The sequence below is a fragment of the Centropristis striata genome, chromosome 2 (assembly GCF_030273125.1).
Source record: "Centropristis striata isolate RG_2023a ecotype Rhode Island chromosome 2, C.striata_1.0, whole genome shotgun sequence".
Lineage (NCBI taxonomy): Eukaryota > Metazoa > Chordata > Actinopteri > Perciformes > Serranidae > Centropristis > Centropristis striata.
Genome location: NC_081518.1, coordinates 11,104,467 through 11,119,486, shown reverse-complemented (window position 1 = coordinate 11,119,486; position 15,020 = coordinate 11,104,467). Strand labels below are relative to the sequence as shown.

The window sequence follows — 15,020 nt, the reverse complement described above, 5'->3', positions numbered from 1 at the left end:
ACTTTTTGATGCAAAAATGATCATTCCCTCTAATATAATATCATCATTGAAAATAATTGCAATGAGATATTTTTTTTTCAAATCACGCAGCCCTAATAGAAATGCGAGAACACTCATTCTTTACAATATAAGAACCTGACATATAAAACTTTTACAACGGTTTTAAAACTTAAAAAAAATAATGCTCTTTCTGAACTGATTGAACAAAAAGTGAATCAGGACAATGGTGACATGGAGACATGGCAAGTATAAAAAAACAGTCGTACCAGTAGTATGTCTGCATAAACAAAAGCCAAAATGAATTTATTCTATTTTAATCTACCTTAAAAGTGTACCCTGAATATGTCAGCTCTTTGACAACGATAACTTGAAAATATTTTTTTATCTTGACAACTCAAGCTTTCGTTCACCTGTATAAGTGACTTGTGTACGTCATCTCCCTCTCTCTCATACATCCGATATAAGAGCACTGCAGCCATGCATGAAACTGTCAGGTAACGCCACCCTCTCCCAACACGTGTTGCAGATGGTTACCAATACTGCCACTTTTCACAGGCAAAATTATTCAAACTGGCATCAGCAGCACACTGAGGAAAACAAAAATGAAACATTTAATTTTTCATGTTGTTTTTTTCTCTGTTTCTCCATGTCACCATTTGACCTAATTTGTTCTTTTGGGCTTGTCATGGCAAAGCAGCTCATCCAGCAAACATGCCTGATGAGGTGTGAAGCCTGCACCCAAATCCAGCTCTCCTACCCTCTGCCCACATTCCTGCTCAGCTCTCCAGCTTACTGGAGGTAGACGTCATTCACCGGCACAGTCTCAGGGTCAGATGGAGGGATCCCTATTCCAACCTGAAACCAGTGAGGCAGACCAGAGATCAGTCATTCATAACGCGGCCACTTTTCATCCTCTCGCAGTCTCACAGGTAGTCAATTTCCCCTTCAGACCTGGTGTTGAGAAGTGTTAAAAAATGATAAATAAAGAGCACAAGTTGTGTACTGTGTATTTATTTTCTTTTATTTAACTAAACAAAAGCACATTTCATTGCATTATCCAAGAAAATAAACCACTGTAGTACATGGCGGTGCTAGTCAGGAGTGGCCATGTTTGTGCAGTACACAAGGAGGTTGGGAGAATGCAGTTAAATTATTTAATTAAATGTTTAAATGTTTCATGATTACACTTTACTTGTAAGTGAAATCCCCAGAGACAGAAAACAGCAAAAAAACAAACAAACAAAATGTACGAAATCTTAAAGGGATAGTCTGGATTTATTAAAGTGGGGTTGTATGAGGTACTTATCCATAGTCAGTGTATAACCTGCAGTGGATGGTGGTCGGCCCAGTCCCTAAAGGTAGGAGTACAAACATGGAAGCAAAGCAATGTACTGCATGGATGGGGGCAGCAGCAAAACATATTTTAGCCACAAGGCTCAGCTAAAAAAACAAAACAAAATGTTGTTTGCAGTGTATGCTATACTTAGAATATTTTAACCATTCTACATTGCCATCAGACAGCACTGTTCAAGTTGACGCCATGGGGAATTGAAGCTTTTCTCGTTGAGGCCCCCAGACTCCATTGAAAAAAACAGTTATTTAACCTCACAGATCACAGGAGTTGCTGGTCTATCGCCTCCTTGATTGTTTAGTTTGTTTGTATTATTTTGTGACCTTGGTGAATCTGATTTTTAAACATTTACATCACACATTAAGTTAAACAAACCAAGCGAAACAGGGCTGTTTGATGGTAAGGTAAAGTGGTGAGCATACATTTGAACCAATATTGATTTTTTTAGGCGGCCTTAATACGTTTTGCTGCTGTCCCCGTCTTTAGCGGTACTTAACTTCTGTGCCGGTACTTCTGCTTGTTATTCCAAACTGGGGGCGTGCTTCCCACCATCTACTGTAGGTAATACACAAACTATGTACCTCATAAAACCCCAACTCAATAAATACGAACTATCCCTTTAAATAGCCTAAATATTCATCTTGGGTTATAATTGGGTCAATTATTTACAGTGGAAATAAAGCTGTGAGTATAAACCTTGGCCAATATATAAGTTAAATTAACTTGTCATGACAGTTTAGAATGGGAAAATATCAGTTATTAGTGATAAACAAAGAGTGTACTGTAGCTTTATATAAAAAAGGACTTGACATATTGGATGAAATGTGTCCATTATTTGAGGAGGTACTGTGGATGTTTAGATCTTCACCCCTGGCTGGGACAGTTGGCAGGTGGTAATGGCTGGCAGGGTTATCGAGGTTGACATTACGTGGGTGAGGGAACAACCTGGTCACCACGGTAAAGAGGACAACGCCGCAGCGTTCCAGGTGTTGGTTGCCCGTGGCGACTGTGTGGGAGCGCTAGAAGTCCAGGTGTTTGTTGCCGGAAGTGCCAGAGCCGCAGCCTGAAGCCACCGTGGCCGCTCCTGCCAGCTCCCCCCTGCTCACACGACTCACCGTCTCAGACAAGTCTGGAGGCAAATGCAGTCTCTACAGAAATCAGAGAGAGAGAGAGAAAGAGGGAGGGAGGGGCATTAGATCAGCTCGTACGGAGAAAGAAAAGAAAGCACTACAGTGGATCAACATACAGTAGATGGTACACTTCAGTGATGTTTATTCACAGCGAGCCATGTTCGGTTGAAATTGCATTAGATGCTTCAGCACTCCCCTCAGCACTGGCATCGTGGAGTAAACCTGCTAGCGTGCTGCTAAATGCTTCAGAGAGCTTTAGGTCTGTTACAGCTCACAGGGAATATGTGTGTGAGAGTGTGTTGAGAAGTTGTGTATGGGACACAACAGCATGCATTTATGAGGTGAGATGGGAGAAAGTGTGTGCTCAGACACAAATGTGCATGCAGAATCTGTGTTTGCACTTCTGTTGATTTGCTGTGTAAGTAACACTGATGATTATGTTGAGCTAATACCAGAGTCAGTAGAATCAAGTGTTTCAGCTGTTTCATAGTAAAGCTTATCTATGGAACAGCCCTGTGCCAACTCAAAGCACAAATACGCTGAGAGGTTAATGAGGGCCACTCGTGTAAAGCCCCCTAACACCAACACGCTAACTACTATAAAGCTTAAGAGGGGTTACACTACTCTGCTCGCTCTTGAAGCTGCAAGAAAGGCCGCCAATGGTACTCCATGAACAAAGTCTTGAAGAGGTGCTGAGAGCGTGAGAGGAGGTGGAGTATCTCCAGAGTCAAGTGTGCGACCAACAATGGTGTTGAGTAGCATGTTGCTCGAGTGTCTATCGAGGAAGTTTAATCAGAATACAGGCATCCTGTGCACAAGAGAGGTTAAACCCTTTAATTTGCCCCTAAAAGAATCTGCCATGACATCTGACACCCACTGGTCAAAGCCTGGGCTCCACCCCACCCCACCCCAGCCCTCTAAACCTTCCCTGCCGCCACATCGTTACCCCCTCCAGACATGCAGCTTTAGGAGAGCCCTTCCACTCCCACAGATACTTATCTTTTTCTTAATGACTAGGTGTTTGGGTACAGGGTTTAACAGCGTCATTACTAAGAGATAATTCAGGACTACGCGACACTCTTTACCCCTCTAGGGTAGACGACTTCCACCCTTTGCTTAATACTGTTGTTTCAGAGCATTGAAACGCCTCAATTTAAACTGCAAAATGTTTTTACATCACTGATGTTCAGGTCTGATATGAAACGAGGTGCTTCGGAGATTGCGGCTAACAGGTCAGAGGCACGCCAAGTGGTCTCTTTTCTGTTCAACACATTGCCTTTGTGTGTGTGACAAGCAAGCAGAGGAAACAAGAGGAGTAGTCTTCTTGCAGCCCGGCAGATTATCTGGTGCAGGTGAGCTCTGAGACATTGTAAAGGACCTATAATTTAATGTAAGATGGTAAAGGTAAGGTTACAGAGGACTTATACAGGCATGGAAGGAAAATCCCACAGCGAGAAAAGATGAGATACATAATGAGCATAGACTAACTCAACTAACACCGCAAGAATGAATGATCAAGTTGATAGAAACTCACATGATAAATTAAGTTAAACTTCTCTCTGTATAACTCTTTCTCTGACTCTCTCTCTCTCTCTCTCTCTCACACACACACACACAAACATCCATGCAAACTCATATATTGGCCTTGAGGGGGCCTCCAGAAGCTCCAGCTTCCACCCCTGCCAAACCTCACCTGTGTAACCTTTCGTGTCTTCAGCTCACTCGAGTGTGATTGAAAAAGAAAAACAATGCATTGATCAAGCCTGGACTCAGTCCTGCTTAGCGCACTGCAGCGGAAACACGGTAGAGAGAAGGGTAGGAGAAAAATCAATCACATATACATCACCCTCAGTGGGTGAGTAAAAAAAAAAGACATCACACCGTTGTCTGGCTGTCACGCACCCACGGGCCTGGCTACACCGTGTCTGTTTGGCTCTGAGCGCTGTGAACCCACTGAGCATGTGCAGAACGAAGGTCAAAGCAATCCAGAAGTGCAGCTCAGCTCCTCTAACCTTTGAGTTCAGGGGCAGATGAGAACAATCAATGCTAACATCAAAGTTGGAGGGAGGAGCAGACGAAACCAATCGATCGGTTTGACACACAGTGGGATAAGGGAGCCTAGTAACAATCAGCAACCATCCCGCACATCAGTGACAGCCAATATTACAGCTGATATCTGTAATTGGCTGTCAGGGCCACGAAAACTTACTTTATATTCGGTCTTTTACACTTTAATAACACTGTCAACGCAAGTAAACTGGATGAGGACGAACATTTGGATCCATTTTAACCCTGATTTTGAAATTTACACCCAAATATGTGATGGCAGCCAACTGTGGGCTGACATGAACATTTGCATTGACACCAAATGAATTGAGGTCAGTGTAGGACTTAGACAGACATAACCAGGGAGGCTGTGAGTCTGCTTCCCTACGACCTGCACACTCCATGATGTAAACAAGGACATCCGGAAAACCCTCAGAGGCATAGTGGGGTGTATGTGTGTGTGAAGTCTTTCTCTGCTGCCTGGCAACCTTCACGAGGGTGGAGAAAGAGGAAAAAAAATAAGAGAGGAGGGGGTGCTGGATGGGAGTGGACGGCGGGAAAATAGACCATTGGCTGTGGTGCATTGGTGGAGGTGGGGGGGTTGTGAAAATGGATGCGTGCCACGATGTTGGTGCGAGTGAGTGTGTGTGAGTTGTGATGTTAGTGTTCCCTCCCTGGTGGCGGGCAGGGGTAAAGGTCCGTGGTTCAGCTCCACTCCACAGCCAGAGGGGCTGGGGCCATGCTGGCAACAGGGTGAGGGGTGACAAAGCTCCAAACGAGCGCTAAGCACTTGAAATGAGCCCTCAGGGCCGGCCCACAGACTAGCTTTGGCTAAGAGGGTTACTAATATCACCCCACAATGGACAATTCCCTTTAGCTTTCTAAACACCCCAAAGACCCGGTTCTTAAGGAATACGGTGCTGCATGCTGCCTGTAACCGGCCATTCACAATCTTCCATACACCAGTGGTTGTTTGTTGATATCACATTAGTGTTTTATAGCTCACCAAATCACAGTATTAATGATTTATATTATGTTTGGTTATGCATATAACAATGTTATGTAAGTGCTTTATAGTCTAAGATCCAAACGGACCAATTTTTCCAACTGGAGCTTAAACAGGACCTACTCACACAAAGCAGCACCATCAAAGGCATTCCACTGGTGGTAACGGCTTGCTAATGACTGGAGTATTAGGTGCTAATTTAACGAGTCATTTATTCCATAGAGTTTTAGCCACACTTTCAAATGGCCCGTGTCACTGTACAGCTTAGAACTATGGGAAACCCAACACCTTGTTGGAACACATGACGACCGGTCTGGCTGTTCCAATCAGATTAGCCGTTGTTGGAACATGCTCATGGAAGTGACACGATATTTACCATAAACACCTACTTAACACAATCATTGTTGTAATTTGGTCAGCATATTATAAGCTCTATTAAGTCAGTGAAATGAGAGAAACTGAACATTGTATCACTAAGCTGAAGTCATTACAATCACAGAGGAAATGTTGACAAAGCAATCTGGTTATATGCTTTGAATGCATGAATAAGATAGTACAGTTTGTGTTGATTTAGAACAGAGTAAGATATTTCTTAAAATATAGTTGGAATAGATTTTTATACCACATGTCCAGTATTCATGGACAGTGGTCACATTAGAGGTGATACCTTTTGCCAATTCCATTTCCCTGCAGTGCAGCCACTGTAAACTAATGTGTACGTCTGTCCATGACACCAGGTCAATGTCCTCCATCTCCAGTCCCATTTCTGCCACCAGCCAAGGGTCAAAATGGTAGCAGAATGAAATTGGCAGAAATTTCCCAGACTTGCTGGTCTATCCAGTCACTAAACCAAGCAAAATCACCTCCCAGTGCTGTAATCCCTCACACCTCTAAAGTTACACTGCATTGTGTGGGAAATCATTTGCTGAAGCTATAGGAACTAGTATTAACTTCAGCACACCCACAACCACATAATGAGGTGATGTGCTTTTCTATTGGAGATGCAGACTATCATCACATTTGCGTTGGATATTTCACAAAATACTTCCGCTACCTTACCGGAAAAAAATGCAGAAACAACTCAGCAAAAATCCCATGATTTTGGTAATTCTAGCCCAACTGCACCTAACAAAAGCTGAGAAGAAGCTCTTCCTTCCTCTTCTTTTGTGATAACAAAGAGTGCAACACGATACCTGACCTTGCCCCATGAATAACCTGTTGACTAGGGAAGATTTTATCCCTTTGACTATGACATTTTTTTAGAGTTTAAAAGATGTTATTTCATTTTTTTGTCACATGTGATTATTATTTTGTGGGGAAAAAATCTATACATTTATTTATTTATTGTTGGGTCAGTCTGGACAGTCTTCGTACAGCTCTCAATATGAATGTGTGCTTTTGACATTAGTGATTAAGAAACATAATTCAATTTGGTGAATTGTAACATTCGAGGATATAAGGATGAGTACAATTTCCTTACTTTGTCCTGCTGACATGCATGTTATGTAAATGTTTATGTTTATAGAGTAAAAGAGTGAACTAAAAAGAGAAGGGGTGGCATGAGAAAAAAGAAACAAATGAACACTACATGGGAGATCTCGAGTTTCTTTTTTGCTAATTGGGTGATGGTCACCTGCTCCCCATGTCACCTGCCGCCTGATCCAGGATAATCTAAGAGGCAGGCATACAGACAGTCAGGCGGACTGACAGATAGACAGATACAGACCCAGGCTCCACATCTCTTCTGCTTCATGCCTAATGCATCTGACAGAGTAGGCAGCAGGCAGGCAGAAGGATGAGTAAGCATTTTGAGAGTAATTATATTCCCAAACACTGGAAGAATGGGAAGGGACTTATAACTGACTGAATTTCATTAAAAGGGAGCATGTCCAAACAGGAAATTGATTAGCTGACAATATTGCAAGGTTTTTTAATACCTAATGGAATGTTTATTACTGTTCTTTGGAATAGCTAGCTCCTCACTTACCCTTCACGCTCCACAGACTGATGTAGAACAGCATTTGATAGTATCTGTCATGTTACTAAACATGACATGCATGGGAATCAGTTAGCTCTGCGATGCTGCAGAATAACCAAATGGACAAACAAGGGCCAAAGTGTAACTGCACTGTAACACAACAACTTGACTTGTTATCTCCGTCGTCATCATCTTTAACTGAACCCTCCTCTGGGGGCCTCTGCGTAGGCCTGTCAAGAGCTTTGACAGGGGAAGCAGCGTGGGGCCATTTTGTCTCTTTTCAGTTCGGTTTTGTTTCTCTTTGGAGGGCAGTGTTGGTATGGACTGTGGGCATTGTAGGGTGAGGGGGCGAGGGCACGTTGACCCCAGTGGTGGTGGTGGGTAGTAAGGGAGGGGGGGTTAGTTGGTGTTATGGACTTGGGCACAGTCAGGGAGTGCTGGTCCGCCCCTGGAGTGACATGATGCCTGGGGAGAAAGGGAGGGGGATGTAGGGCGTAGAGTACAAACATGTCTAAGTGCTGCCTTCACTACAGATAGGCCCATAGCAAAGAGTGCGGCTGCATGGGTTATGACAGCATATCTGGGGGACCTCTTGTGCCCTCCACCCCTCAAACACACATTTTACGCCTCAAACCATGACTCTGATATAAACGTCCTCAGGTTAAAACACCACTGACACTTTTGGTAAAAGCAGGTTTTCTAGTCCTACATAGATGCCCTGCTATAATAATCACACTCCACTCGGGAGTAAATGTCTAAACATCCATTTTCTTTATCTTAAAAACAGCACAAGGCTATAGCTTGACCCACTGTTAAACTGTCTATAGGCAAAGCAGCCAGTTTGTTATTATACCAAGGTTATTTAGGTCAGTTGGAGTATTTATTTTTTAACAAAATGACCATACTCAGTACAGAAATCAACTGACTGATAATAGATTGTTGTAGGAAAGAGTTCTTATACCCGCAAATAACTTCTGGTTCCCTCGTCTCAAAGTCAATGTTTTTTCAATGGTTTATTGTAAAGATGCCTGAAATAACGATGTGGTTAACGCAAACTTAGGGGATTTTTAGGTTTTGTTTTACAACAGCAGCAAATACAGCACAGAGGATTTTTAAAGCTTTTATGCATCTTATTAATATTATTATTATTGCTAATCATCTGCAGCTTGCAACTTGGTGGTGATGTTGACTGTGGTGTAGTTTGTTTATAATGTTAGCTATTTACTTCTGGAGATTGCATTTATGCTTCAAAAATTCATTTGTGAAGATTATCTTGCTAAAAACATGCAAGTATCTCAAAGTTTTGTTTGTTTTGTGCAATAATCCAAAAGCCAATGGAGATGGTGATGTATATGTGAATGGAGCCAACCTATGCTAACATCTGGGTTGGCCTACAAAAAACCCCATCGCTGCTGCACAGTAATGGTTCAGAGGAATAGTTTGATGTTTTGGGACATACAACCCCTATTCTAAAAAACTTGGAAAGCTGTCTAAAACGAAAGTAAAAACAGAATGCATCAAATTCAGAAGGAGTATGTATATTTACAAAAAACAGCAGTTTCCCAGTTTGAACAGTATATATCTTGGGTTAGATGAGAATATCAATACCACTCTCTTATCTGTCCTTTGAATAGGAAGCTGGATCAAGTAGCCAGTTAGCTTAGCTTAGCTTAGCATAAATACTGGACAAAGAGGGGATGCAGGGACCTGGCTCTGTCTCCGGGGAATGAAATCTGCCTACCAACCTGTAAAAGTTACTACTTGACACTTTTTGTCTTGTTTGTTTAATCCATAAAAAATGGGGGAAAAACAAGTTGTGCTTTTTCAAGGGGTTTTGTGCAGAGCTATTTATTGGCTGGTAGCAGTGACTTCCTAGAGTCTCTGCTGGTTGCCTGGCAACCAACAGGAAACAACAAGATAAAAAGTGAATAAGTGTATTTCCCAAAATGTTGAAAATGTTCCTTTAAGATCGTTCTCCTGCTGGCTCTGTCACTGCTTTAGTCACCAAAAAAAATAAAAGCCAGAGCATTACCAAGGATATTTTTTCATGTATTATTCATTCTTTTTTCTGTATTGCACTCAGTCTACAAGTGCATACACCCATGTACAAAGGCAGACAGACAGACACACACTGCCACTTGCCTATGCATGTGTCACACGGAGGTATTTACAACATGAGCGCACAAAGCCAGGCAGTTTTCTGAACCGAGACTGCCTTCCAACAGAACACCCTTTTTCTCTTGTTGTTTCCACTTTTGCACTGTGATGGAGTTCAGGCAGTTTACAGGCATAACGTTTGGCAAAGCGAAAGGTCGTCTGGAGGTTACTGTGTCAGCCTGGGTAAGTGACTGACCCTTTGGGAGGGGTGGGGGCACACACTCACTGAGGAATGGTCTGCTGTTGTGCTAGAAAAAGATCAGGATAGAATAGTACACAAGATATACTAGGACAGAAGGCAGAAGATCACAACATATCCGTCATTTGAAATATTTACAGCATAAGCTCCCAACACACGTCTGTGAACCTCATCTCCAACCAGCTGCTTACTACTGGTCCTGCTGGAGTTGTAATGTTTCTACCAGCTTGGTGTGACAATGAGCAGTGCAACATGGCACATATATATCCTCTGTTTACTCGTCTGTAAAGTAGACTGGCCATAAGGTAGAAGAGAGGTGTAGATGTGTTAACACATTGGGGATCACATAATCAAGTTCAACAGTTTATAATCTAAAGGAACTATCCAAGCAACCATATGGATCACACACACAACTTGGATGTAGATGCATTCATGAAGCTTGTGAGGGTAAACAGAAATATTGTCAAAAAGTTGAAGTAACTACACTTTCTCCGTAACTCAAAACAGGGAGAGAAGATGCATTAAGAAGAAACTTCATCTGAATGTCTATGTGAAGTTAAGGGAAATGTAAATTAATGGCGTGAGCGTTTAATGTTGACTGGTTGTGAGTATACTTGTGAGGAGTACTTTGACCTTAAAATTACCATTTGTATTTGAAGTACTTACCCTGTTGTTACCTTGTACTCATGAAGAAAACTTTTTTCCCCCCCACAGGCCTCCACAGTGAAGGAACAATCCCAAAACTGAGAAAATTATTGATGGATTTAAGTAAATGAGGGCCGCATTTAACAACAGCAAAAATATATCAGAACACCCGTCTACAAACTCTTACAGGATTCATTTATCCAGTCATGTGCTCAGTACTTCGCAAACATGTGCATTTTGCCTAAAATTTTACTATTTAAAACACTTCGTACCTTTTCAGGCTTACGCAAATGCACTGAGTCTGCAGCTGCCTTTTACCTCAGTTTGTCAAAAGTTTACTTGGTTTTCAGATTATCCGTTCTTGGGAGAGGCATGCATGAAGAAGTTTTCTTCAAGATTTCAACGTGGGGTAAGTTAATATTTACAAGCAGTCATTTTAAGGCTGAAATATTCCTTGAGAAAGATGTGTCCATCTGTATGTGCACATCTTAAGCATCTATAAAACGTCCTGATGTGTTTGTAAAACTGTTAAAGTCTTTGTGGTGGTACGTATGCGTGAGAGTGTGTGTATGTTTGCATGCATCCGTGTCTGTTGGTCTGCCCGGATGAATAAAGGGGGGTGGGTATAATCCATCACCAGTTGATAGTCCTCACAAAAAAGGAGCCCTTTTTGCTGAGAGGACAGCCCTTGTGTGGACAAAGACCACCATACTGGGGACTTCATAGGACCCAGCTGAAAAGGTGTTGCCCAGAGTAACCCCATTCACATTAACAGGCATGCTGGCCAAAGCCAGTCATTACTGCTGACTTGGACCAGCCGGGCCACACATAGACCAGCCTAGAGCCTCTAAGGCCATTCACTCCACATCAGCCCACAGGCAAACAGCCTGAACTCTGCCACTGGGGAGCATCTAGAATCGTTACTATTCTATTGGACTGTCCGTCTTGAGAGCTTTAATATATGCAGCCTTTGAGCAAATTTATAAAAAGCATGGTTACAGTTTTAAAGGGCTAAAGTCTATTCAATTAATGTGGTAATAGTGTGGCAATATCAAAAAATTAACAATTAATAATTTGGTTAGCATCTAGTCAATCTGGCCATTAGACAGCTGTTCCAATATATTATATTGGGTAATAAACAATAGTAGCTAAGGAACTTCTATAAACTTGAAGGCATAAACTTTTAGGCATTCCGTAATACCAGACACTTTCTGGTGGGACAGCAGTCTACAGACGGCACTTTCCAACTTCTTGAACAATTTTGTTGAAATAAAACTCTTAAAAACATTACATAAAATAAATGAGTTAGCTTAAGAATAGCACAATAACAAAAGAGCTGGATACATTAGACAAACTACCTAGGAGATGTTTAATGTTTAGTCTGGTGAAGTTAGCTATTCAGGTATTCACACCACTTTCACTCTGAAATGAGGCTCACCTATTTCACAGTGAAATGATTTGGTAAAACAGCTGATGTGCTCTCAGTGGACTTGTACTGGAATCGCTGGGGGCTGAAATGCTTCGTTCCACTAATCCACTGAACTCCTAACGGCACTCTGGAAAACCCACATCTGACCTATTCTCTGTCTCCACTCTGATGCAAACAGAGAAAACATGCAGAACCGAAAAGCTGAGCCGAGAGGGACAAAACACAAAAAAGCACTGTTGAAAATTCTTCATTCAAATAACCAGGTACATTAAATGTAACTATGTAAATTTGACTTTTGCCAATTAGAAACACCTCAGTCCCCAACCCCTTCCTTTTCTCTTCCTCTATTTGTCCTCCACCCTCACCCCAACTCCACCTCTGCTCTCCTCTCCAGTATGCTCCCTGTGGGCAGGTGGTTGTGTAAATTTAGCCACAGCTAGGTGAGGTGCTTCCTGGGTAGACTGTTGGCAAAGCCACCTTTAGGGTGTTCAAGATGTCAGAGGGAATGAGACATCACCTCGGCTGCCCTGTCAAAAAATTCACCACCTTCCATTTCCCCCGTTACCTCTAGGTCCTAGAAGCACTGTGGGTGATGGGCAATTCTTGTTTTGTGTTTTCTAATTTTGCCTGAAACACATCAGCCATTACCTAACCTTGAGCGCTGGCTGAGTGTTAATTGTGAAGTATTACTAAAGCCATTAAAACAGTGAGCCAGGGCCTGGGGAGGATGCATGCTAAAGTTAAAAATCAGAGAGACAGTGCTAAATGCATGTGATATCCTCTCTGCACATGACCCCTATAAGACGTGGCACTGCAGAGAACGTCTGGATTTAAAACAATGACAAGAAACGTATCATATTGAAAAAATATGAAGATTTAACTTGAGAAAAAACAAACAATGGTATTATGACAAACAGAATGAATAGATATGCTGCAAAATGATAATGGTATGAATTTGCAATATGTACAGATTCGTAGGGAGGCTAAATACTCCACCCATTAAAGACTGGTTACAACATGACTGAGAATGCAGACTTTTCATCAAAAGGTATTTTTATAAAGCATAATAACTTATATCTAATGTCTAAAGTAGACTTTTGGCAAATGTCATAGGGTTTAATAGAAACTCTCTTCCACAACAACCGTAACAACGTCACTCTTCGGGCAATTTAGCACCATAAATTAAAATTTCTACTAATGATGATAAAGATCAAAATAGGGTTGTCAAGATATCAGATTTTTTTGGAAAGAAATGGAAATTATTTTTCACATGTGTATTAGTATGATATCCTTATTTCTTTTTAAAATATCTATATTATTGTCAGTAACCGTATATCATGAAGCTGCTAGATAAAGATTTAACTGCAGGTAGGAAGCTGCTGTAGCAGGTTGATAAGTAAGGTGAGCATTAATGAAAATAAAGATAACATTCTTTTTCTGATTTCACAAAACTTGATAAAATGAACAGAATCATTTAATTTCAGTCCAAAATTAATTCCAAAATGTCTGTTATAGCTGATTCTTTTACTTTGCAGTAGAGTTTCTGGCCACAGTTTAAAAAGAAAAGTGGAAGCATTTCTGCGGTTAGGGTGGTTAGGTCTATTTGCCAAAAACCTTTGATCATAAAACCACAAAAGCTTGAGGAGACTAATGAGTAAGAATATTAGTTTGACGGTGTGTAATTAGAGTGCAATTATGTTCTACAAAGTAGAGTTTAAAATAAAAAGTAAGGGTAAGTACAGAGATGGCTACAGCGGGCTGTTGAGTTGAAAAGAATAACAAAATCGGAAAGCGTTCCAAATGTGACTATCAGCTTCTTCATTCTCCCCGATGTCGAGTTAGGCGTTTTGCTGGGAAATGGGCGGCCTGCCAGATTGGGGCCAAGTCAGAGTTGTCAGGGGATTACAGTTCTGCCTTGCTCACTGCAGGGGGTGCGGAGTGGGCCTCAATTACCCTGGAGCGGCGTGTTTGATTTGGCCCGGCACTTTTGGGGACAGACCAAAAGCTGAATAATGCACCATTAGCAACTCAAAATCCTGCTCTAAAATGAGTCCACTTATGAATCGCATACAGTAATTGTGTGTCTATCAAAGGCTGGCAGGTCTACACCAATTACCCTGATAACAACAAAACAATCTATGCATAATATTATCTGCCGAACACCTGTGGGCAGCCTTTAAACATCCAAGCTTCCCGGTTTAAAACTTCTACATCTCATTCAAAGTCTGTCATCAACACACGGCAGTGAAATTAAGTGTTAACTTTAGAGTGCTAAAACACAAAAATGCAATGTTGCTCTGAGATAATATGGGGGAAAAAGTGTGATGGTAAAACTGTTTATGTCTGTATTTACAAATATGGGCGATGGCAGAAAGAGAGCGTGTGAGAGAGGACGGAGAGAGCGAGAGGGAGAGAAAGGGAGATCCCCCTACTCTGGCTACAGTTGGAGCTGTGCAATTGAATTTCACAGGATATGAGGCAGCAAATGGCATGTAAAGGCTGAAGCGTCAGACGGTTGCTGCCACACGGGCCAGACAGATAAGGGAGGTGTAAGTGAAATCATTAGGTAACTCTGCAGGACATCAGGGGCAGTTTGAGGTTGGCAGGGGGCTATGAGAGCCAGAGGTCCTCCTCGAGCTCCATTGAACACCCACTCAGCCTGATATACATGCACTTACAAACACACAGGGAAAATCACTTATACAAACACAAGCCGCAAGACAAACAAGGGCTCAAGACAGAGACAGGCCAACAACCAAGCGCTGTTTTTTCCCTCTCCACCCACAAATACAAGCACATGAACACACACAAGGATATGTACTCATGCACACACACACACACACACACACACACACACACACACACACACACACACACACACACACACACACACACACACACACACACACACACACACACACACACACACACACACACACACACACACACACACACACACACACACACACACACACACACCACTTCAAACTGCAGACGCCTCATTGAGGTATCAGCCCCAGTGATTGTGTTTGTCCACCTGGGTATGAAAGAGCCATTCTGGCCTGTGTGGAGGAAACAG

The 15,020-nt window shown here is 42.0% G+C and overlaps 1 protein-coding gene across 1 annotated transcript in view; it reads right to left on the bottom strand.

Moving 5' to 3' along the window:
* Positions 1-995: 995 nt before the first annotated feature.
* The window catches only part of elp4 (elongator acetyltransferase complex subunit 4), a 58,791-nt gene continuing 44,766 nt past the window's right edge, over positions 996-15,020 (bottom strand). Inside the window, exon 10 of the mRNA XM_059355983.1 lies at positions 996-2,499. Coding sequence (XP_059211966.1) covers positions 2,371-2,499 — 129 coding nt within the window. The 3' untranslated portion in view covers positions 996-2,370. The remainder of the gene's footprint in view (positions 2,500-15,020) is intronic.